This window comes from Hylobates moloch, unplaced genomic scaffold (genome assembly GCF_009828535.3).
Source record: "Hylobates moloch isolate HMO894 unplaced genomic scaffold, HMol_V3 SCAFFOLD_9, whole genome shotgun sequence".
Taxonomy (NCBI): Eukaryota; Metazoa; Chordata; class Mammalia; order Primates; family Hylobatidae; genus Hylobates; species Hylobates moloch.
Window position 1 is genome coordinate 124,742,102 of NW_026652284.1, and position 13,457 is coordinate 124,755,558.

The 13,457-nt window shown below is 49.2% G+C and overlaps 1 protein-coding gene across 6 annotated transcripts in view; it reads right to left on the bottom strand.

Annotated features, from left to right (window-relative positions):
• Positions 1 to 13,457, bottom strand: part of ARHGAP39 (Rho GTPase activating protein 39) — a 152,373-nt gene that overhangs the window by 39,146 nt on the left and 99,770 nt on the right. For 5 of the 6 annotated variants that reach the window (XR_004371037.2, XM_032760822.2, XM_032760819.2 and 2 more), the window contains exon 3: positions 10,581 to 11,012. The exons of the other annotated variant lie outside the window; for it this stretch is intronic. Coding sequence is in view for 4 of the 5 variants with exons in the window: in XM_032760822.2 (XP_032616713.1) it covers positions 10,581 to 11,012 (432 nt within the window). In the remaining variant the exon portion in view is untranslated. The remainder of the gene's footprint in view (positions 1 to 10,580; positions 11,013 to 13,457) is intronic. 6 annotated transcript variants of the gene reach the window in all.

The following is a 13,457-nucleotide window of genomic DNA, read 5'->3' on the forward strand; positions in this document are numbered from 1 at the left end:
ACTGGAAATGGACAGATTTTAAAGGAGAAATGAACAAATTCTGCTATTCTAGGAGGAGACTTTAACTCTCAGAATGGAGAGAGCAGGTAGAAAAAAACAGGTTGAAAAGATCAACAAAATTGGTACACTGCTAGCAAGACTAATAAAGAAGAAAAGAGAATAATCAAATAGACGCAATAAAAAATGATAAAGGAGATATCACCATGATCCCACAGAAATACAAACTACCAATAGCGAATACTATAAACACCACTACACAAATAAAATAGAAAATCTAGAAGAAATGGATAAATTCCTGGACACATACACCCTCCCAAGACTAAACCAGAAATAAGTTGAATCTCTGAATAGACCAATAACAGGCTCTGAAATTGAGGCAATAATTAATAGCCTACCAACCAAAAAAAGTCCAGGACCAGATGGATTCATGGCCGAATTCTACCAGAGGTACAGAGAGGAGCTGGTACCATTCCTTCTGAAACTATTCCAATCAATAGAAAAAGGGGGAATCCTCCCTAACTCATTTTATGAGGCCAGCATCATCCTGATACCAAAGCCTGGCAGAGACACGACAAAAAAAGAGAATTTTAGACCAATATCCCTGGTGAACATCGATGCAAAAATCCTCAATAAAATACTGGCAAACCAAATCTAGCAGCACATCAAAAAGCTTATCCACCATGATCAAGTGGGCTTCATCCCTGGGATGCAAGGCTGGTTCAACATATGCAAATCAATAAACATAATCCAGCATATAAACAGAACCAATAACAAAAACCATATGATTATCTCAATAGATGCAGAAAAGGCCTTTGACAAAATTCAACAACGCTTCGTGCTAAAAACTCTCAATAAACTAGGTATTGATGGGACGTATCTCAAAATAATAAGAGCCATAAATAATGAGAAACCCACAGCCAATATCATACTGAATGGGCAAAAACTGGAAGCATTCCCTTTGAAAACTGGCACAAGACAAGGATGCCCTCTATCCCCACTCCTATTTAACACAGTGTTGGAAGTTCTGGCCATGGTAATCAGACAAGACAAAGAAATAAAGGGTATTCAATTAGGAAAAGAGGAAGTCAAATTGTCCCTGTTTGCAGATGACATGATTGTATATTTAGAAAAACATGTTGTCTCAGTCCCAAATCCCCTTCAGCTGATAAGCAACTTCAGCAAAGTCTCAGAATACAAAATCAATGTGCAAAAATCACAAGCATTCCTATACACCAATAACAGACAAACAGAGAGCCAAATCATGAGTCAACTCCCATTCACAATTACTACAAAGAGAATGAAATACCTAGGAATCCAACTTACAAGGGATGTGAAGGACCCCTTCAAAGAGAACTACAAACCACTGCTCAACGAAATAAAAGAGGACACAAACAAATGGAAGAACATTCCATGCTCATGGATAGGAAGAATCAATATCATTAAAATGGCCATACTGCCCAAGGTAATTTATAGATTCAATGCCATCCCCATCAAGCTACCAATGACTTTCTTCACAGAATTGGAAAAAACTACTTTAAAGTTCAGATGGAACCAAAAAAGAGCCCGCATTGCCGAGACAATCCTAAAGCAAAAGAACAAAGCTGGAGGCATCATGCTGCCTGACTTCAAACTATACTACAAGGCTACAGTAATCAAAACAGCATGGTACTGGTACCAAAGCAGATATATACACCAATGGAACAGAACAGAGTCCTCAGAAATAACACCACGCATCTACAACCATCTGATCTTTGACAAACCTGACAAAAACAAGAAATGGGGAAAGGATTCCCTATTTAATAAATGGTACTGGGAAAACTGGCTAGCCATATGTAGAAAGCTGAAACTGGATCCCTTCCTTACACCTTATACAAAAATTAATTCAAGATGGATTAAAGACTTAAATGTTAGACCTAAAACCATAAAAACCCTAGAAGAAAATCTAGGCAATACCATTCAGGACACAGGTATGGGCAAGCATGTCATAACTAAAACACCAAAAGCAATGGCAACAAAAGCCAAAATAGATAAATGGGATCTAATTAAACTAAAGAGCTTCTGCACAGCAAAAGAAACTATCATCAGAGTGAACAGGCAACCTACAGAATGGGAGAAAATTTTTGCAATCTACCCATCTGACAAAGGGCTAATATCCAGAATCTACAAAGAACTTACACAAATTTACAAGAAAAAAACAACCCCATCAAAAAGTGAGCAAAGGATATGAAGAGATATTTCTCAAAAGAAGACATTTATGCAGCCAACAGACACATTAAAAAATGCTCATCACTTGCCATCAGAGAAACGCAAATCAAAACCACAATGAGATACCATCTCACACCAGTTAGAATGGCGATCATTAAAAAGTCAGGAAACAACAGATGCTGGAGAGGATGTGGAGAAATAGGAACACTATTACACTGTTGGTGGGAGTGTAAATTAGTTCAACCATTGTGGAAGACAGTGTGGCGATTCCTCAAGTATTTAGAACTAGAAATACCATTTGACCCAGCGATGCCATTACTGGGTATATACCCAAAGGATTATAAATCATGCTGCTATAAAGACACACGCACACATGTGTTTACTGTGGCACTATTCACAATAGCAAAGACTTGGAACCAACCCAAATGTCCATCAACGACAGACTGGATTAAGAAAATGTGGCACATATACACCATGGAATACTATGCAGCCATAAAAAAGGATGAGTTAATGTCCTTTGCAGGGACATGGATGAAGCTGGAAACCATCATTCTGAGCAAACTATCACAAGGACAGAAAACCAAACACCTCATGTTCTCACTCATAGGTGGGAATTGAACAATGAGAACCCTTGGACACAGGGCAGGGAACATCACACACCAGGGAATGTTGTGGGGTGGGGGGGATGGGAGAGGGATGGCATTAGGAGAAATACCTAATGTAAATGACAAGTTAATGGGTGCAGCACACTAACATGGCACACGTATACATATGTAACAAACCTGCATGTTGTGCACATGTACCCTAGAACTTAAAGTAAAATAAAAATAAAAAAAGGATGAAACTTGATTTACATAATAGATTTCATTTAATTAACATATGCAGAACTCTGGGCACAACAAAAAGAAAACAGAAATTATCCTTTTGAAGGAGTCATAAAATCATTTATAAAAATTTATGAATTAGCCCACAAAGTCAGTCTCAAAAAAATAAGAAAATTATGCATTCCTTAAGTTGGCAATCAAGAACGAGAACGAAAAATAAACTGTAGCTTTGGAAATGAAGACATTTCTAAATTACAAATGAGTCAAAGAATAAATCATAGTTAGTCTGGGAGTGGTGGCTCATGCCTATAATCCCAGCACTTTGGCAGGCTGAGGCAGGCAGATCACTTGAGACCAGGAGTTCGAGACCAGCCTGGCCAACATGGCAAAACCCCGTCTCTACTAAAAATACAAAAATTAGCCAGGCATGGTGGCGCCCCTCTGTAATCCCAGCTACTCAGGAGGCTGAGGCATGAGAATTGCTTGAACCTGGGAAGTGGAGGTTGCAGTGAGCTGAGATTGCACCACTGTACTGCAGCCTGGGTGACAGAAGAAGACTCTGTCTCAAGAAAAAGAAAAAAAAGAAGAGGAAGAGGAAGAGGAGGAGGAAGAAAAAGAAGAAGAAGAAGAAGAAGAAGAAGAGGAAGAAGCAGCAGCAGCAGCAGCAATCATAATTAAAATTTGAAAATATTTAAAAGTGGGCTGGGCTAGGTGCAGTGTCTCACACCTATAATCCCAGCATTTTAGGAGGCCGAGGTGGGAGAATCACTTGAGGCCAGGAGTTCCAGACCAGCCTGGGCAACATGGCATTAGCCTACTTCTATAAAAAATAAAAAAAATTAGGCTGGGTGGGGTGGCTCACGCCTGTAATCCCAGCACTTTGGGAGGCCAAGGTGTGTGGATCACAAGGTCATGATATTGAGACCATCCTAACACAGTGAAACCCCATCTCTACTAAAAATACAAAAACAAAATTAGCCGGGCGTGGTGGTGGGCAACCTGTAGTCCCAGCTACTCGGGAGGCTGAGGCAGGAGAATGGCGTGAACCCGGGAGGTGGAGCTTGCAGTGAACTGAGATTGCACCATTGCACTCCAGCCTGGGCGACAGAGCGAGACTCCGTCTCAAAAAACAATAATGATGATAATAATAATAATAATAAATAAAAGATAAAAAAATTAGTTTGGTGTGGTGGTGCACACCTGTAGTCTCAGCTACTCAAGAGGCTGAGGTAGGGTTGCTTGAGCCCGGGAGTTGAAGGCTGCAGTGAGCCATGATTATGCCATTTCATACCATCTTCACACATGCAGGAGACTTTACAGTCAGATGTCACTTCACAACACAAATGTGTTCTGAGAAACGCATCATCAGGTGATTTTGTCACTGTGTGAACATCACAGAGTACAGTTATACACATGCAGGCTGTAAGGCCTGCTACACACCCAGGCTATATGGTGTAGTCTATTGCCCCAGGCTACATACCTTACCATTACTGTGCCAAATGCTAAATGCCATTGTAACACAATGATATTTGTGTGCCTAAACATATTTAGACATAGAACAGGTACAGTAAAAATATGGTATAAAAGATAAAACATGGCACACCTGTACCAGGCACGTAGCAGGAACAGAGCTTGCCGGACTGGCAGCTGCCGTGCGTGTCGGTGAGTGAGCCCCGGACATCACTGCACACAACTCCCGACTTGACAACCCTGTACACTTAGGCCACACGCAATTCATTTAAAACTTCTTCTTTCTTCAGTAATAAATTTAGTTTACTGTAACTTTTTTACTTTATAACCTTTTTAGTTTCTTTAAACTTTTTGAGTCTTTTAGAACACTTTGCTTAACATACACATTGTACAACTATACAAAATTCTTTCTTTACATTCTTATTCTATAAGCATTTTTAATTTAAAATTTCTTAAATTGACTTTTTGTTACAAACTACGACACAAACACACTAGCCTAGGCCTACACATGCTAGGATCATCACCACCACCGTCTTCCCATCGCCACGTGGTGTCTTGGGAGACAGCAACATGCGCGGAGCCATCACCTCCTGAGACAACAGCGCCGCCTTCTGGACACCTCCAGAAGGACCCACCTGAGGGTGTTTCCAGCTAATTTTTTTTTTTAAGTGCACACTAAATGATAAAAACTATGGGCCGGGCGCGGTGGCTCACGCTTGTAATCCCAGCACTTTGGGAGGCCGAGGTGGGCGGATCACGAGGTCAGGAGATCGACACCATCTTGGCTAACACGGTGAAACCCCGTCTCTACTAAAAATACAAAAAATTAGCCGGGCGTGGTGGCGGGCGCCTGTAGTCCCAGTTACTCGGGAGGCTGAGGCAGGAGAATGGCATGAACCCGGGAGGCGGAGCTTGCAGTGAGCCGAGATCGCGCCACTGCACTCCAGCCTGGGCGACAGACCGAGACTCCGTCTCAAAAAAAAAAAACAAAAACAAAACTATGGTACAGTGAATACGTAAACCAGTGACAGTCACGTATCATCATCATGATCAAGTACTATGCACCGTTCATAATCACACGTGCTGCTCCTCTGTATGACCGCAGTGCAGCAGGTCTGTTTATGCCAGCATCACCACAGACTTGTGAGTACAGTGTTGCACGCAACCACAGTAGGTCATATAACATTTTCAGCTCCATTATAATCTATGAGACCACTCTCATATACGCATGTGCTGCTGATGGAAATGTTACATGGCACATGACTGTATTATAAAGACATCTATCTACCCAAACGAATCCATAATTCAACACAATTCTAGTCAAAACCCCAACAGAGTGGCCAGGCATGGTGGCTCACGCCTGTCCAGCACTTTGGGAGGCTGAGGTGGGCAGATCATGAGGTTAAGAGATTGAGACCAGCCTGGCCACCAACATGGTGAAACCTCGTCTCTACTAAAAATACAAAAATTAGCTGGGTGTGATGGCAGGCGCCTGTAGTCCCAGCTACTCGGGAGGCTGAGGCAGGAGAATCGCTTGAACCTGGGAGGCGGAGGTTCCAGTGAGCCAAGATTGCACCACTGCACTCTAGCCTGGGCGACAGAGTGAGACTCCATCTCAAAAAAAAAAAAAAAAGAAAAGAAAAAAAAACTCCAACAGAGCTTCTCATGGAAGTCCTGGCCCCAATAGCCCCACATCGCCCCAGAACTCCTGAGACATTTTTGAAAAGCGATGGACACTCCAGTCCCCAGAGAGTGGGCCCTGAACTATGGCTGATAGGGCAGGGCTAAGGCCAGACCCACGGCCTCTCTGGGAAAGAACAGCTCTGCAAGTGTGGGTGACTGACACGTTTTGAAAATAGAATCACAAAAAGAAACCAATTCCTTCACCTAATTGCAGAGATGAGTCAAAACTAATAACAAATTCAAAATTATTATAATCCGATACCAATTCTCTGAGAAGTTCCGTGCAGGCCCGAAGCTGTCCGTTCTGTTCAGTAAGAGGAAACAGGAGATTCCAGCGCTGCAGCACAGCACAGGCTCTTGAGGGAGAGTTATTTTTAAAATGTTAATGCCAAGCCCGCTCGTCCGCTTGTTTCTTAAAATGATTCACGATTCTCAGAATCTGGCTTCGACTTGTGCAAGATGAGCTCCTAACCGTTTCTGGCTGGGAGAAGTTGTTCTCCAGAGGGACCACAGGATTTAACTGCCATCAGTATTTACAGCAAACCAATAGGTTTGTTTTTCACTTGTCATTTAAGCCATAAAGCAGATGTTGCAGTCACCTTTCCATGGAGCTCCACCTGTACACGCCACGAATGTCCTTTATTCCTTAACCTCCACAACAGTCTAAATTCTGTACCTTTCAGTATCATCTCCTTTGGGAAATGCCGCTGGAGGGCCAAGGACTCCTGGCCTGCTCTGGTGTGTGTTTAACCGCAGGCAGAGATTGCTCACGTGGGTTTCATGGATCATATGAAAGCCCACAGGGAGGTTCCTCTGTTTTTCAAAAGCACACAGATGCTGCTGTGACGACCGGAATACACACTCAAGGACGGTTCAACATGAGACCAACCAGTGTAAAACACCACACTGACAGATAGACTGAAGGGGGGAAACCACATGATCATCTTAACTGATGCAGAAAAAGCACTGACAAAATCCACATGATAAAACCACTGGGAACACAAGGAGTATCAAGGAACTTGCTCAACAGAAAAGACTGGAAGCTTTCCCTGAGATCAGGGGCGGAACCAGGAAGCCCCTTCACCACTGCCATCCAACACTGCACTGGAATCCTACGCAGGGCAATCAGTTAGGAGAAGAAAAAGGCATCCAAATTGGAAAGGAAGATGTTAGACTATCACTAACCACACATGACATAGTCCTATATATAGAAAATCCCGGAGATTATAAATGAAGGTTACTACAGCTAATACAGAAATTCAGCAAAGTTGCACAGTGCAAGATCAACACACAATCAGTTATGTTTCCATACACCACAATGGACAATCCAGAAACAAACAAACAAAAAATTCCACTTACAATAGCATCTGAAAGAATAACGTATCTAGGAATAAACTCTACCAGGGAGGCAAAAGGACTATACACTAGAAAAGATAAAACTGCTAAGAAAAGTCAGACATAAGCAAATGAAAAGACATCCTCTGTTCATGGATTAGAAAATTAACATTGCTTGGATGAAATATGACCTTCCAGATCCAATACAATCCCCCACACAGATCCAAAATTCCAAAAGCTTTTTTGTTGCTCTTGTTAAAAGAAATGAAAAAGCCAATCCCCAAATTCACATGGAATTGCAAGGTGCTCCAAATAGCCAAAACCACCTTGAAAAATTACAATAAAGCTGGAAGACTCACACTTTCCAGTTTCAAAACTTATTACAAAGTTACAGTGATCAAAACAATGTGGTACTGGCATATGGATCAATGCAAATCAATTGAGAGGCCAGAAATGAACCCAAATCTATGACATGTCAATTTTTGTTTGTTTGTTTGTTTTGAGACAGCATCTTGCTCTGTCACCCAGGCTGGGGTACAGTGGTGCGATCTCAGCTCACTGCAACCTCCACCTCCTGGCTTCAAGTGATTCTCCTGCCTCAGCCACCCGAGTAGCTGGGATTACAGGCGTGAACAACCACTCCCAGCTAATTTTGGTACTTTTAGTAGAGACAGGGTTCTGCCACATTGGACAGGCTGGTCTCAAATTCCTGGCCTCAAGTGATCTGCCTTCCTTGGCCTTGAAAAGTGCTGGGATTACAGGTGTGCACCACTTTTCTTGGCCAAAATTAAAAACTTTGTACTTTGGCCATGCATGCTGGCTCATGTCTATAATCCCAGCGCTTTGGGAGGTATAGGTGGGCGTACTGCCTGGGCTGAGGAGTTGGAGACCAGCCTGGGCAACATAGTGAAACCCCAATCTCTACAAAAAAATACAAAAATTAGCCGGGTGTGATGGCGCGTGCCTGTAGTCCCAGATACTTGGGGGGCTGAGGTGGGAGGGTCACTTGAGCCCGGGAGGTGGGGGCTGCAGTGAGATTGCACCACTGCACTCCAGCGCCAGAGACAAAGAGAGACCGTGTCTCAAAAACAAATAAACAAACAAAACAAAAACAACAAAAACCTTTGTTTTTCAAATGATACCATCAAGAAACTGAAAAAAGGGGCCGGCGTGGTGTCTGACACCTGTAATCCCAGCACTTTGGGAGGTGGGTGGATCACGAGGTCAGGAGATCGAGACCATCCTGGCTAACAGGGTGAAACCCCGTCTCTACTAAAAATACAAAAAAATTAGGTGGGCGTGGTGACAGGTGCCTGTAGTCCCAGCTACTCGGGAGGCTGAAGCAGGAGAATGGCGTGAACCTGGGAGGCGGAACTTGTAGTGAGCAGAGATTGCGCCACTGCACTCCAGCCTGGGCGACAGAGCAAGACTCCGTCTCAAAAAAAAAAAAAAAAAAAAAGAAAGTGAAAAAAGGCTCAAAGTCATTAGTCATTAAGGAAATGCAAACCAAAACTACAATGAGACATTTCACGGTGGCTACAATAGCTAAAATAAATCTCAAAAGGAAAGTAAGTAGTGTTGGCAAGGCCGTGGATAACTTTGAACCCTCATATTTGCTGCTAGGATGTGAAATGTAGGCCCTGGTCCTCTTTGTGCCCGCCTTCTGCACTGCTCACCCACACCAAGCCTGAGCCTCCGCTGCTCACCCTGCCCTGAATGCTGACACCAACACTGTCTTCCCAGTATGCTCCAGTGGCTCCTCCACACCTGATTTGCCCCAACTCCTGCCCACTCTGCAGCAGGCCCCATCCCTGGCCTCCCTTTCATCCTGCCAGGCCGGGTCCACAGGATGAACCTGCTGCCCGCCTCCCTCTGTGCCTGTACCTCGGCAGGGTGGGACGGAAGCCTGCTGTCCTCTGAGCTCTGTGGTTCACTCTGAATCCCTCTTCTGAAGCCTCAGATGAGCCCGGCAGTCCAACAGGCTCCTTCCCACCTCTGTAGAAAGCCCCTGGGCCTCAGCTCCCCTGGCAACCTCAGCCAAGCACCGAAAATCTGGTACTGGGGGGGACCAATCCCTGCCTTTCTCTCCCTGGGGTCCAGCCTCTCCTCCATCCTCTCCAGAGGAGCCTCCATCCGCCCCTGCAGTGGCCAGGCCTGTCTGCCCTGGGCCACAGCCTGGGCTCTGGGAAGCCCCAGCCTCCTGTCCCTGGGCCAAAGTCTTACCTTCGCCATCCATGACCCCATGGGACCCCAGAGCTTGCCCTGTACCCGCCATGAGGCACCTGCCTTATCTCTTCCCCACTGTCCTGCCCGCCTGCCACCTGCCTCAGCCCTTCTCCACTGTCGTGCCTGCCTGCCTCGGCTCTTCCCCACCGTCCTGCCCATCTGCCTTGGCCCTTCCCCACTGTCCTCTCTGGACTCGCTTCCCACGGTTGCACTCACCTCGAGGCCCTTGCGCTCTCCCCTGACCTCTCCCTGTTTCTGAGGGCAGGGGTCTCCTGGGCTCCCACCAACACAGGCTGTGCTCCTTCAAAGCCACTGTGACTCCAGAGGGTCACCTCCAAGCCTGCTCAGACCCCTCAGCTGTGTCCACACTGATATGCACCCCCCTACCTGGGCCCCCCAGGTCCACACACCCCACACCCGCACCCAAATCCCCACATCTGCATCCCCCTTCAGCAGAGAGAGCTGGGCAAGCTCCTCAGACACTGCCTTCAGGAACCACCACCTGCCAGGGGCTGGGCCAGCGAGGGGCAGGGTTGGAGGACCCAGAAACCTCTGAGGCTGAGCACCAGGCTCTGCTGCCCAGAGAGACAAGAAAGTGATCACTGGGGACAGCAGCGGTGGCTGCTACAGCCAAGCACGAGGCTCTGGCAACTCGCAGGTACACTGAGTCCCCTGGGTCCCCGCCCACCGCCCTCACCTGGCCCCGCCCACCATACCTGACCCACTCCTCACCTGGCCCCGCCCCCCACCTTCGCCAGTCCCGCTCTCACCTGGCCCCGCCCACCACCCCTACCTGCCTCACCTGGCCCCACCCATAGCACCTGCCCCCGCCCTCACCTGCCGCTGTCCTCCTTCACTGTCCCAAACGCCGCAGGCCGCCCGGCCCTCGCTGGCAACTCCTGAGCCTTCTCAGTGTCGGGCTCGGGCTCCAGGGAGGAGCTGGTGCTGCCCTCACGGCTGACGCTGCTGCCGCGCCCGGGGCTGCTCTCAGCCGAGGCGCGCGGGGACTCCGTGTTCTGCTTCAGCGTCTGCAGCTTGGCCAGCGGGATGATGTCGCAGCCCTGCGGCCGGTGCCACACCGTGCGCTGCGTGCTGGCATTGTAGTAGTAGAAGCGGGACGTGTTGGGGTCGAACAGCTCCCACCACTGGTTCTCGCTGGTGCGCTTGATGCGGACGCCGGCCGGCGGGTCCCACACGCACTCCCCGGTGACCAGGTTGGCGTACATGCGCTCGCGGGTGCGCGGTTCGATGATCTCCACCCACTCCAACCTGGGGAGAGACAGCGTCAGGGCGGCTGGAGCCACGACGGCCTGGGCCCGCGCCTCCCACCCCTGCAGACCCCGGCTCCAGCCCCAGCTGCAAAACCCAGAAATCTTGTCGCAGAGGAAAGCAAACACAAGCCTAGTCCGCCCCTGACTGATGCGCTCCTGAGCACCCGCACCCGGGGAAGCCCCTGGAGCCGCCAGCGCCTCAGGGTGGTGCAGCCCTTTGGGGGGTCCTGGGCCCCACGTGGGGTAGGGACATACTGGCTGTGGTTGCAGGTTCCTGTCCTCACAGGCACCCAGGCCACAACCCCACTGCCCACTGCTCCGTCCTGCAGGATCGTGGCACGGGCCTGCGAGTCACCACTGCACACCTGCTCAGTAGCCCCTCCACTGCAACCGGACCACCACCTCCGCACCGGGTCGGGGTCTGGAGGGGCCTCAGGCCCAGCTAAGTGCTGCTGGGCTCCCAAGCTGTGTTCTCCCAAGGACCCCCCAGATCAGCAAGGCCAAGAGCCCAGCTGGCCCTCAGACCCCCGCTGGGCGGCGCAGTCTCCACCCGGCCCTCAGACCCCTGCTGGGGGGCACAGCCTCCAGCTCAGTAAAGTTTCTGAGGCCTCTTCCATGTTTCTACACGGAAATAAAAACCCTTAGAGGCACCGAGCGCCTCTCAGCAAAGATGCTGCCAGGAGGCGTCGCCATGGACCCTTGCATTCGTCTCTTAACCCTGAAGACAGGCCTGGTCCATCACCATCACTGCGCTGGTAAGGGGTCTTGTTTTCAGGGAAAAGGCACTGATCCCAGGGGCTCAGCAGAAGGGGAGGCAAGTGGTGAGGGCAGAAGGGCCAGCGGACACCAGGCCTGGACACGGGCTAGTGGGGGCCGCCTGCGGCTCCCCCAGGTCAAGGACAGAAAGACCCCCCTGGGCTGCTGGCGCAGACTGGCTGCGGGGGCGACCTTCATCCCACGTCCCACCCTTTGAAACCAGGCCAGGGGCACGGCGGCTCTGAAAACAGGTTGTGACGCACACCACACCTGCTCGTGGGGCACCGAGGATCCAGGCGGAGTCTGTCCCTGCCACCCGCCAGAGGCCAGCTGGGGAAGCCGGGCCCTCACACAGTGGTGGCGGCCCCAGCAGCAACCCTGGGGGTTCTGGGTCTGTTTCTTGCTGATGCAGATGAGCAGCTGAGAAACAGCTGCCCTCCTTCAGCCCTGGCCGCTGGGCACTGTTTGCTCCTCTGTGTTTGGGTGCCGTAGGCAGAAGGCACCGAGGGACAGTCCATGTGGGGCCATGAGGTGGGCGTGCTCAGGGCCTTACGTGGGGAAGGAGCTGGCTCAGGGGTCTGGCCACAGGAGGAGAACGAGGCGGGTGGGGCTGGGCCTAAGTGCAGACACCACAGCGGTGCACTCAGAAGTCCAATGAAGGAGGGCCAGTGAGAGAAGGGGCACCCTGGGGATGGGCTGGTGGTGGAGGGCTGCAGGGGAAGGCAGATGAGAACTCCTGAGGCCCGCCTGTGGACGTTTCACTGTCATCCCCGTGGGAAGGCGAGGTGGTGGGGCTCCTGTTTTTTTTGCTGAGCTTGAGTACATCTGCCAACAACTCCCCCCAAACAAATGCCTCGGCTTGCTCGGCTCAGACCCTCCACAGGCCCCAGACTCTGAATTTCCACCTGCATGTCTCGCCACACCCTCAGCGTACACACCCACTCCACCGTCCACCGTCCAGCAAACGACACGCTACAGGGGCCACCCCTGCTCTGGTCCATGCTCTCCCTTCTCAGCCCGGGGTCTCGCCAGGCACCAATAGCTGCCCAGCCCCTCCCTTCCAGCCCACAGTGGATCCCCCAGTCACTCCTGAGGAACAAATCTAGGCAGCACCTTTCAGTCGCGAGGGAGCTGTGCCACTTTTGATACCACTAATCATGTTCTCTTCCTTTTATTTTTAAAATTTTAACTTTTTGTTTTATGATTTCATATTTTCAAAAAGGTTAACAAACAGCCTTCACCCAGATTCACTGCATGTCACCACCCTGAAACCGCAACAGGAAGTGGCACACATTGTGGGGTGAGCAGCTCAGGAGACAACTGCTCGGCACGTGGAGGCACAGACGGGGTCTGCCCACGGCCTGGGCGGGACTGGGTGCCCACTAGGGTTCCCCACCGTAGCATCCTGTGCCGTCTCTCCAGCTATGAGGATCTCGTGGGGATCCCGTAAGGCCCGACATCCTATTTCTCCTCCACTTTAACCCACGACTTTGAGCGCCATGGATACTTCTTGCCTGCATGCTCCGCTGAGCTGGCCAGCACACCGTCTACCCTTGCTGGCTGGAATTCTACTCTAAGAGCTGCGCGATAAAGAATTTGTCATGTTGGCAGTGCTGTTGTGGGCGTGGCAGGTTACGGAGGTTTCTATTTTTCTGTATTTTCCAAGTGTTCCACAATATTCACAAGA